This window comes from Schistocerca nitens, chromosome 3, assembly GCF_023898315.1.
Source record: "Schistocerca nitens isolate TAMUIC-IGC-003100 chromosome 3, iqSchNite1.1, whole genome shotgun sequence".
NCBI classification, from domain to species: domain Eukaryota; kingdom Metazoa; phylum Arthropoda; class Insecta; order Orthoptera; family Acrididae; genus Schistocerca; species Schistocerca nitens.
This window is the reverse complement of record NC_064616.1, coordinates 177827263-177839508: the sequence shown is the minus strand read 5'-3', so window position 1 is coordinate 177839508 and position 12246 is coordinate 177827263. Positions and strand designations below refer to the sequence as shown.

At 40.0% G+C, this 12246-nt stretch overlaps 1 protein-coding gene across 2 annotated transcripts in view; it reads right to left on the bottom strand.

Annotated features, from left to right (window-relative positions):
* The window catches only part of LOC126248121 (cyclin-T), a 137067-nt gene that overhangs the window by 93516 nt on the left and 31305 nt on the right, over positions 1-12246 (bottom strand). For both annotated transcript variants that reach the window (XM_049948805.1, XM_049948804.1), the window contains exon 3: positions 3976-4099. In XM_049948805.1, coding sequence (XP_049804762.1) covers positions 3976-4099 — 124 coding nt within the window. The remainder of the gene's footprint in view (positions 1-3975; positions 4100-12246) is intronic.

Sequence of the window (12246 nt, the reverse complement as noted above, 5' to 3'; positions counted from 1 at the left end):
TGCCTAATAAACTATGAAACTAGAGTGAGACAACAGCAAATGCAGAAGAATATAAATATCATATCATGTTTATATTCATATTATTCTTATGCTGAATAGTGATAGTCAGAAATGAAGCAAGGCAACTAACTAGATTTTTAAATCTAAGATGACTAATTTCTGTACAGAATGTAATGTACTAAAGAGGAGAATGTTATGTACTAAAGAGGCGTCTGCAAAGATTTTCAAACGGAGAAAAATTTTCACTAAACTGTCGTTCAGAACACCATCTATCATATGCAGTCTCTATTATTTGGTTCTTGTTGATCATTATCAAAGAAAGCAGCAGTGTAAGTAACAATAAATAGCAGTCTCTTGCCATTGTTTCGCTAATGAGACAATTCCTCTCTTTTTTTATTGTAAGCGGGGGTAGCGCGCACAAAGCAAACCATGCCGCGAGCGGCGACAGGTCATAAACACTAATCATCAGAATGCGACAAACAATGCATGACACAGTACAATAACGCATTTTCAGCTTAGAGTGACATAAACACAGTAGAAATACAGATGGAGTGCCTGACAATAAGCAATGGCTACTTGGTAAAGCTTAACTGTTAAGCTTACGACTCGAACGAAACTACTGTAGCTGTATCTTCATCCATTCGACCTAAATTGTGTCTCATGTTACAATTGACCAACTTTGTTTCGATTTGGAGGTGCGGTCTAAGACTTTTCTCTCCCTTTGAATTTCGAGTCTCAAATTTCAGGTGCAGCTTAGATTCAGGAAATTTTTGTTTTCCTTGATTTCAAGTGTCATTTCTCAGATGGGGCTTAGAGTTGAGAAATACGGTATTTTTTAGGATAGTTACATTTAAGATATATTAAAGAAATGCAATTTTCATCAGTTATTTCTGTTCACAACAAACAATGTAGAAATACTATATTGCTATAAATTCCTAGAGGTTACAACACATCTTAGAATTTCCCATCAGTTGGAAGCACGAGTTAAATCCACTATGTCACCAGCACCTTGACACAACCAACCCACACACATACCCAAAATAATTTATTACAATGACAATAATAGGATGGCTATAGAAGAACTTGGTATTGGAGGAGACTGATTTGCCTTTGAACAACATTAAGTTTACACACTCCCAAATAACTGTCTCATATTTTTAAAAAAATTCAACTCCGCTGTAGCTGTCAGGCAGTTACCTTATTATAATTCCCCCTCCCATACTTGTTTCCCTCTCCACCTGCAAGAAGATGACATAAAGGTGCACGAGTTCAGCGGTCAAGTCAAACACCCTTATGCAATCTCGTCTCAACTCCTCCAATATTTTCACTTTCCCCAACAAGGCACGAATCGGGACAGGCAGAGGTTGGAAAAATGCATTTCTCCTGATAAGGCTTCTCAAAACTAAGTTCCAGTCTATTTTAGATAGCAACCTACACATCATAAGTAGACCTGTTTTGGCAATCAACCCAAAGAGGGGCACTGATTCTGAGACTTACTGTCAAGTAAATAATGGAATAAATCTTTATGTGCCTTGTTTGGCTTTAAATGAACAGACACTACTCTCTATTTTCACAGATTACACTTTCCAGTTTCTCACTGAAAAGACATCCTAATTTTGCTGCTCTTGTAAAGATTTTGAGAGGCCCTTAAATTTGACAACACAAGATTAGTATGAGATACAGATGTTTGTTGAAACAATGGAAAAACCTGAATGAATATGTGAGATGGTCAAAGTGAATAGCACATTCAGTGTGTAGGCTAACAACACAGGTTTTGTAAAGTAAAGTATTTTCATTGAGTAACTTTAGTAAATTCCAAATAGAGAAAATACTAACACGGTAAAATGAATGTAAGCTAATTCTAAATATGGATGACTATTGACATAGGTCTGAGCATATAGATTAGGTTCCCAGACGTGTGTGGCTCAAAGACTTTTCAAGTAATAGAATCCAGTACGTTGACCTCAACAGCAACTGTTCATCAGAGACAATGGTATCATCAGAACTGCCCCAGTGAAGTGTGATAGGACCACTCCTATTCTCTATATACATAAATGATCTGACTGACAGGGTAAGCAGCAATTTACAGCTGTTTGCTGATGCCACTGTGGTCTACAGGAAGGTGTCGTCATTGACTGACTGTAGTTGGTGTGATGAATGATTTCTTGCTCTAAATGTAGAAAAATGTAAGTTAATGCAAATGACTAAGAAAAATTATCCTGTAATGTTCAAATACAGCATGAGTGGTGTGCTGCTTGACAGTCAGGTTGATTGGTAGAAGGGAAGGTGAGTGCTCCACTCTGTTTTATTGGGAGAATTTTCGGAAAGATTAGTTCACCTATAAAGGAGGTGGTTTATACAATGCTAGTGCAACCCATTCTTGAGTACTGCTACAATGTTTGGGATCCCCACCACGTCAGATTAAAGGAAGACATCGACGCAATTCAGAAGCATGCTGTTAGATTTGTTACCGGTAGCATACCCGCCAACTTTCAAAAGCCAAAATTCAGTTTCAAAATTTGGGAGGTACAAATGACCAAAAACAGCAGCTCATTTCCAATATAATCTTGAGATAACAGATATGAGCCTTTCCCTATGACATCACATAATTATAAATGGCTACAAATACATGACATAGAAGGCACCAATTGTAAAAGCGTAGGATAATAAGCGACTTCACTTAATTACAATGACAACACACCAACACATGATAAACAGGTCATGTGTAACTTCCTGAATACTAAAAATTTCAATACATATATTGATTAAAAGTGACTAGTGTTAAGGGCTTCCCTCCATTGGACAAAAAACTGAAATGGCATTTTTTCAAATCAAATATATATTATCAAACATATATTATCAAATATATATTATATATGCTAAAAATAGGGAGAAATAATGGGATAACTGTGAGGTGGGAGAAAAATCGGGAGAGCTGGCAGGTATGCAGTAGGTTTGACCTACACGCAAGTATTATGGAGATGCTTCATGAACTCAAATGGGAATCCCTGGATGAAAGGCAATGCTTTTTTCACAAGGCATTATTATGGAAATTTAGCGAATCAGCATTTGAGGCTGACTGCAGAATGATTCTACTGCTGCCAACATACATTTTGCCTAAGGACCATGAAGATAAAATGGAGACATTAGGGCTTGTATTTAGAGACAGTCATTTTTCCCTTACTACGTGTGCAAGTAGAACAGGAAAGGAAATGACTAGTGGTGGTAGGAGGTATCCACCATCATTCACCATACGGGGCTTGCAGAATTTGTGTGTAAATGAAGGTGGTGGTGGTGCTGGTGCTGCTGCTGGTGCTGCTGCGTGATAACTCCCCCCCCCACATTGCAAATGTCATAACACACAGGTTACACCAACTCAAGTGGGAGATACTCTAGTGCCTGCCCTATGGTCCTGCAATATCTCTCTCTCTCTCTCTCTCTCTCTCTCTCTCTCTCTCTCTCTCTCTCCTCGCCCCCTGCCCCCTACATATGATTATCACGCTTTCGGTCCCTTAAAAAAGACTTTGAGCAGGCAGTTAAGGACTTCTTCACACAGCAGGACACAGTGTTTTGCCAAATGAGTATCTTCAAACTGATGTATCAGGGGGATGACTGCCTCAATGCTCACCACAATTTTGTGACAATTTAAAAACCTACATGTGTTCAAAACCTGAATTACAGAGGGAAACATAGTGATGGAAGAGCATTAAGAGTTTATGAAGAAATGGAATGACAACAAAACTCAGCCAGTTACTGCTATAAAATACTTTAAATTATTCATATATGGAACTTGATTTTGTATAAATTTCAGCTTTCAGAATGTATTATATTTTTATACGCTATATCATATTTCACTCTGCAATGAATTGTTACATGTGACAGCAACATAACGTTGCATAAATAATTATCATAAACTTATTAGCTTTTAAGATTTCAACTGAACAACCCAAGACATTGCATACAAAACTCACTCACCTCTGACCATATGACAGCAACGAACAACATGTGTATGAGGATGATCAATTGCTACGTCAAATCCAAGAGTTTGCAGTAACACATTTTCATTGAACACCAACTCGTGAGCTTGCTCCATATATTGCTGTAAAAGAAATCATGAATTTTTAAACTACATTATTCTGTTAGTAAAATTCTCAAAAACACATATGGCATTACATTTTGATGAGAAAATGAATGAATATCTTAACAGGACACACTGCAGACAAGTGTAGTGTTGCATTTTTTGATGGCAGTGAATTTAATTAAGTAATAACTTCCTTGACAACAGTGCTCTCACAAAGAAAAGACACTTACAGTCAGTGTGTTAAATTTGTGTAGCTCTACATACAGCTACTAAATTGATGTGGCTTTATTAAGATGCAGTGCACTAGTTAAAAAGATAGCCACTCACTCACTCACTATAAGGCCACAGTAGAGTCTGGCCAAAACGTTACATTGGTTGGTTAGGCAACTAATGTCACATTTTTAACCAGGAAATTTTCTGAACAATTATGTTTTGCTCAGGATATTGCTACTTATGATAAAGCACAGTTGTTTACCTTAATGCCTACTCATCTTGACAACATAAACTGCAAATGAAAGTACTGCTGATTCAGTAAGCTTTTAGAGTAGAAAATCACAAGTTAGATGATTATGAAATTTTTCAATTTCACTCTGCAATGTACAATCCCCCCATGAACCATGGACCTTGCCATTGGTGGGGAGGCTTGCGTGCCTCAGCGATACAGATGGCCGTACCGTAGGTGCAACCACAACGGAGGGGTATCTATTGAGAGGCCAGACAAACATGTGGTTCCTGAAGAGGGGCAGCAGCCTTTTCAGTAGTTGCAGGGGCAACAGTCTGGATGATTGACTGATCTGGCCTTGTAACATTAACCAAAACGGCCTTGCTGTGCTGGTACTGCGAACGGCTGAAAGCAAGGGGAAACTACAGCCGTAATTTTTCCCGAGGGCATGCAGCTTTTCTGTATGATTAAATGATGATGGCGTCCTCTTGGGTAAAATATTCCGGAGGTAAAATAGTCCCCCATTCGGATCTCCGGGTGGAGACTACTCAAGAGGACGTCGTTATCAGGAGAAAGAAAACTGACGTTCTACGGATCGGAGTGTGGAATGTCAGATCCCTTAATCGGGCAGGTAGGTTAGAAAATTTAAAAAGGGAAATGGATAGGTTAAAGTTAGATATAGTGGGAATTAGTGAAGTTCGGTGGCAGGAGGAACAAGACTTTTGGTCAGGTGAATACAGGGTTATAAATACAAAATCTAATAGGGGTAATGCAGGAGTAGGTTTAATAATGAATAAAAAAAATAGGAGTGCGGGTAAGCTACTACAAACAGCATAGTGAACACATTATTGTGGCGAAGATAGACACAAAGCCCATGCCTACTACAGTAGTACAAGTTTATATGCCAACTAGCTCTGCAGATGATGAAGAAATTGATGAAAAGTATGATGAGATAAAAGAAATTATTCAGGTAGTGAAGGGAGACGAAAATTTAATAGTCATGGGTGACTGGAATTCGAGAGTAGGAAAAGGGAGAGAAGGAAACACAGTAGGTGAACATGGATTGGGGGGAAGAAATGAAAGAGGAAGCCGTCTGGTAGAATTTTGCACAGAGCATAACTTAATCATAACTAACACTTGGTTCAAGAATCATAAAAGAAGGTTGTATACATGGAAGAATCCTGGAGATACTAAAAGGTATCAGATAGATTATATAATGGTAAGACAGAGATTTAGGAACCATGTTTTAAATTGTAAGACATTTCCAGGGGCAAATGTGGACTCTGACCACAATCTATTGGTTATGAGCTGTAGATTAAAACTGAAGAAACTACAAAAAGGTGCTAATTTAAGGAGATGGGACCTGGATAAACTGACTAAACCAGAGGTTGTACAGAGTTCCAGGGAGAGCATAAGGGAACAATTGACAGGAATGGGGGAAAGAAATACAATAGAAGAAGAGGGATGAAGTAGTGAAGGCAGCAGACGATCAAGTAGGTAAAAAGACGAGGGCTATTAGAAATCCTTGGGTAACACAAGAAATATTGAATTTAATTGATGACAGGAGAAAATATAAAAATGCAGTAAATGAAGCAGGCAAAAAGGAATACAAACGTCTCCAAAATGAGATCAACAGGAAGTGCAAAATGGCTAAGCAGGGATGGCTAGAAGACAAATGTAAGGATGTAGAGGTGTATATCACTAGGGGTAAGATAGATACTGCCTACAGGGAAATTAAAGAGACATTTGGAGAAAAGAAAAAAATGGCTCTGAGCACTATGCGACTTAACTTCTGAGGTTATCAGTCGCCTAGAACTTAGAACTAATTAAACCTAACTAACCTAAGGACATCACACACATCCATGCCCGAGGCAGGATTCGAACCTGCGACCGTAGCGGTCACGCGGTTCCAGACTGAAGCGCCTTTAACCGCACGGCCACACCGGCCGGCGGAGAAAAGAGAACAACTTGCATGAATATCAAGAGCTTAGATGGAAACCCAGTTCTAAACAAAGAAGGGAGAGCAGAAAGGTGGAAGGAGTATATGGAAGGTCTATACAAGGGCGATGTACTTGAGGAAAATATGGAAATGGAAGAGGATGTAGATGAAGACGAAATGGGAGATAAGATACTGCGTGAAGAGTTTGACAGAGCACTGGAAGACCTGAGTCGAAACACGGCACCGAGAGTAGACAACATTCCATTAGAACTACTGACGGCCTTGGGAGAGCCAGTCATGACAAAACTCTACCATCTGGTGAACAAGATGTACGAGACAGGCGAAATACCCTCAGACTTCAAGAAGAATATAATAATTCCAATCCCAAAGAAAGCAGGTGTTGACAGATGTGAAAATTACCGAACTATCAGTTTAATAAGTCACAGCTGCAAAATACTAACACGAATTCTTTACAGACGAATGGAAAAACTGGTAGAAGCGGACCTCGGGGAAGATCAGTTTGGATTCCGTAGAAATGTTGGAACACGTGAGGCAATACTAACCTTACGACTTATCTTAGAAGAAAGATTAAGAAAAGGCAAACCTATGTTTCTAGCATTTGTAGACTTAGAGAAAGCTTTTGACAATGTTAACTGGAATACTCTCTTTCAAATTCTGAAGGTGGCAGGGGTAAAATACAGGGAGCGAAAGGCTATTTACAATTTGTACAGAAACCAGGTGGAAGTTATAAGAGTCGAGGGGCATGAAAGGGAAGCAGTGGTTGGGAAGGGAGTGAGACAGGATTGTAGCCTCTCCCCGATGTTATTCAATCTGTATATTGAGCAAGCAGTAAAGGAAAAAAAAAAATTTCGGAGTAGGTATTAAAATTCATGGAGAAGAAATAAAAACTTTGAGGTTCGCCGATGACATTGTAATTCTGTCAGAGACAGCAAAGGACTTGGAAGAGCAGTTGAACGGAATGGACAGTGTCTTGAAAGGAGGGTATAAGATGAACATCAACAAAAGCAAAACAAGGATAATGGAATTTAGTCAAATTAAATCGGGTGATGCTGAGGGAATTAGATTCGGAAATGAGACACTTAAAGTAGTAAAGGAGTTTTGCTATTTAGGGAGTAAAATAACTGATGATGTTCGAAGTAGAGAAAATATAAAATGTAAACTGGCAATGGCAAGGAAAGCGTTTCTGAAGAAGAAAAATTTGTTAACATCGAGTATAGATTTAAGTGTCAGGAAGTCGTTTCTGAAAGTATTTGTATGGAGTGTAGCTATGTATGGAAGTGAAACATGGACAATAAATAGTTTGGACAAGAAGAGAATAGAAGCTTTCGAAATGTGGTGCTACAGAAGAATGCTGAAGATTAGATCGGTAGATCACATAACTAACGAGGAGGTATTGAATAGAATTGAGGAGAAGAGGAGTTTGTGGCACAACTTGACAAAAAGAAGGGACCGGTTGGTAGGACATGTTTTGAGGCATCAAGGGATCACAAATTTAGCATTGGAGGGCAGTGTGGAGGATAAAAATCGTAGAGGGAGACCAAGAGATGAATACACTAAGCAGATTCAGAAGAATGTAGGTTGCAGTAGGTATTGGGAGATGAGGAAGCTTGCACAGGATAGAGTAGCATGGAGAGCTGCATCAAACCAGTCTCAGGACTGAAGACCACAACAACAACAATGTACGATTTCTGCACCAAATTGCAGGTTTACTGAGTCTGCCTGAGCCAGCAGATTAGGGTACTAACACTATTGTCATTTGAAAGTGTCATTAGTGTGGTTTTTTAAATTACACTGTGTTAATGTAAGAGAGATACAGAGCAGCAAAAAGCATTTAGTTAGATGAGCATACCACTCAGTTCCACATTACTTTGTTTCATTGAAATTTCACAATGACACTGCTGGTTGAACAAAAGTGAAACTGTATAAGGCCACTAACAAGGCATTTTACTCAGAATCACCACTACTGTGGGGGAATTGATTCTTTTGTTAAATTAACTTAGTTGTGTGCTTTTTCAGTGTACCTATATTCAACAACAGAAAGGTGATGGTAGTTATGATTTCAATTGTTGAGACAGAAGAGGAGAGAAAATGAAGCTCAAAAGTGATAGAAAAGATATTTTTATAACAGTTCCCATCATGGGTGTCACTAGAGCTTCCTCATTTAACACTTCTGTGCTTTTGAAATGAATCCTCTTTTTGTCAGTACCAGTTTTCTGTTTCTTGAGTTGAGGAGATTAAAAGTTTGATGAGGCTAAATTTGGTTGTAAGAGGCAATAGAAGTTTAACAGTTTGTGTTTTGCAAGTGGAAGTTGCATAGAACTAAAAGTAATCTATAACAAAATACATGTTGTCAAACAATGTAAGGACTATAGGTAAGGACTCACTGTACCGTTGAGGCACTGAGTGGCCACCAGGCTTATAAACAAGATTCCACCTGTGCCGCTCAGCCAGTGGACTGCTTTAGCAGTTAGGCCTCTCTTGGTATTTCTCCACTTCACTACGCTCAACTTCTGTGGAAGTTTTAACCATGTGGCCTCTAGTGGCTGTCTTGGAAGACTGCAGTTAGCTGCAGGGTCACCAGATGGCAGTTGCATTCAGTTTCAAAGTCTAGTTTCAGCTTTTGTTGCACTACTGGTTTCCCACCTGGTTTCCGTTCTGTACTGACGTGTTCAGCTCCTCACTTTGTTTCTACCAAGACAAATATGGCAGAGAAACAATATACTGCAAAGGAAGCTCTTTTCCTCATACTAGGTAGTGACTTTGAAGGCAAAAGCAATTTATCATCTAAACGGTATATGTGCTACTCCTGCTGTTCCATCGATATCTAAAGAATTCTCAACTTGGGCTTGTCCACTGAAGATGAAAATTAATCTACAGACAGTGACATAGAAGAAGCAGCACCGGAACAACAAAGAAAAACAAAAAATAATGTTGAAAGGTGAAAATATGGCCCCGAAGAAATGTATGCCTGATACACTTAATTCTGGACTGGAAGGTATTGTACACAATGACAGCAATTTAAGTTTATTTCAGCTGTTTTTAGTGTGGATATCAATATTTTGTGTGAGGAAATTAATAGATACCTTTCTCACATGGTGGCTGCTGGTCATGTTCCGACAAGGGTCCAAAGGATATAGAGTGATGTGAATACCAATAATATTTACATCTTTACTGTCACAATCTTTATCATGACTAGAGTAAGAAAATTGAGCCTATCTCAATATTCGTCTGAGAACCCAGTTATTCACACACTAATGTTTTCTAAACTGCTACCTAGAGACCAATTTCAGCATATTTTGAAGTTTTTACATTTTGCCAGTTATTAAAAAAGCCTCACAATAATGACTATACAAGCTATGGCCAGTAATTGACCACTTTAGAAAACAATATACAGAAAATTTCTACCCTTACAAAAAATTATGCATAAATGAAAGCCTTCTACTATTCAAAGGAAGATTAAAAAACAAGCAGTATATACCTGCTAAACGAAGCCATTTTGGAATAAACATTTTGATTATTTGCAATGTCCACACAAATTATATTTTAGATTTCATTGCCTATTGCAGCTCACATCACAAATATGACCTCGGCAACTCAGGAGATGATGTAGCTACAAGTGTAGAACCATATTTACGAAAGAGAAACACCTTGTACTGTGACAATTTGTAGATAAGCCCTGCCTTGTTTTGCGGTTTATGACTGGGTAACCAATACTTGTGGTACAGTCAGGCACGTAAGAAAATATATGCCTAACATAGCGGGAAAAACTAAACAAATGTGAGTTTACTTTCTGTTTTGTATCTATTACAGTTGGCACTAAAATGGTGTGACAAAAAAGATGTGTGGTTGTTTACGACAGCCCACACTTTGCAGAAATGGTGGAAACATCAAAGGTGGATTGTCAAAAAGGGCAGAAGAAACTAAAATCTACAGCAGTGATGGACTACAACAAATCAACGGGATCTGTGGATAAAAGTGACATGGTAATAAAGACAGTGGGCAGCATCAGAAAATCCACTAAATTGTTCATTCACATTATGGACGTGTCACTTTTTAACTCTTATTGTTTGTACAAGAAATTTGTACGGAAAACTAGCTAGGCCCACTTTCAAATCGGAGTCATCCAGGAAATCCTGGAAAAATATGAAGTAGAGAGAAGACCTGGTGGAGGAAACAGATCTGAACTCCCCTCAAGACTGACAGGAGGACCTCAACTGCCAGAAGAGTGGAGTAGCTACAGAATCTGTGTTGTCTGTAATGAGCAGAAGAGGTACAAGCAGATGAAAATGTGTAGTATTGCATACAATACAATACTGTGTGCCTTTCCCTGCTTCACGATTTATAGCACAAAGAAGAATTTTTGAAATGTAATGCTCCTGTCTGGTGAAATTGTTTTTTTTGTTTTTTTTGTTTTAGGGCGCAAAACTGCTATGGTCATTAGCGCCCGGTCCGTGACTTAGGAAATAGTAAAAACCGAAAATGGAAACCAGCAGCAATGGGAACGAAAGTCATAAAATTGGAGAAACTAAAAGCAGAAGGAAGGCTTAAAAATCCACTACAGAAAGGGGTTGGTTGTCCCCAAAAAAAGCTTCAAATGACTGATGTCATATCACTGGCACTAATAAACTCGAGAACGCGATCGGCCGAGCGCGTGTCATCTGCTAAAATGGACGATATATCAGGTGACAGCTGTAGACGGGCGCGTAACGGAGTAAAATTGGGGCACTCAATTAAAAGGTGTCTTACCATCCACAGCTGAGAGCAGTGGGGACAGAGTGGGGGAGGATCGCCGCTTAAAAGATGTCGATGGCTAAAAAGACAGTGCCCTATCCGGAGTCTAGTTAAAATTACCTCCTCCCGACGACGCGTTCGGGAGGAAGAGATCCAAGCACAAGGAAGAGCTTTCACGTCCCGCAATTTATTATGGGGAAGTGTCGACCAATGTGCGTGCCATAAAAAACCAACACGACGACATAAAACGCTCCGTAGATCGGCGAAGGGAATCGATTGAATAGCTGGCCGAAGAAGAGAGACGGGAGACTTGGCTGCTATATCGGCTGCCTCATTTCCACAGATACCAACGTGTCCCGGGAGCCAGAGGAACGCCACCGAGACGCCCCCCAGGTGGAGCAAGCGCAGACAGTCCTGAATCCGGTGGACCAGAGGGTGCACAGGGTAAAGAGCTTGGAGACTGAGGAGAGAGCTGAGAGAATCCGAGCAGGTAATGTACTGTATCCGCTGACCGGCAGCGGATGTAGTGGACAGCCTGGAGAACAGCGTAAAGCTCCGCAGTATAAACTGAACACTGACACTGGTCGGGAAGCCGAAAGTGATTTGGGGTGTCGCCAACAATATAGGCACTCCCTACACCTAACGATGTTTTCGAGCCATCGGTGTAAATAAATGTGGCTTCCGTCATTTGTGCACATAGAGCAGCAAATGCCCGATGATAAACAAGTGAAGGGGTACCATCCTTGGGAAATCGACAAAGGTCACGGAGCGGGCAGATCCGGGGACGGAGCCAAGGCGGTGCTGTACCCCAAGTTGTCAAAAAGGTTTTAGGAATGCGGAAGGAAAGAGAATGGAGCAGTTGACGGAAGCGGACTCCCGGTGGTAGTAGGGAGGAGGGGCGGCCTGCATACCCTACATCAAAGGAGGTGTCGAAAAAAATGTCATGGGCTGGATTAGCAGGCATGGAAGACAGATGGCTAGCATAACGACTCAGAAGGACTGCTCGCCGATTGGACAGCGGAGGTTCAGCAG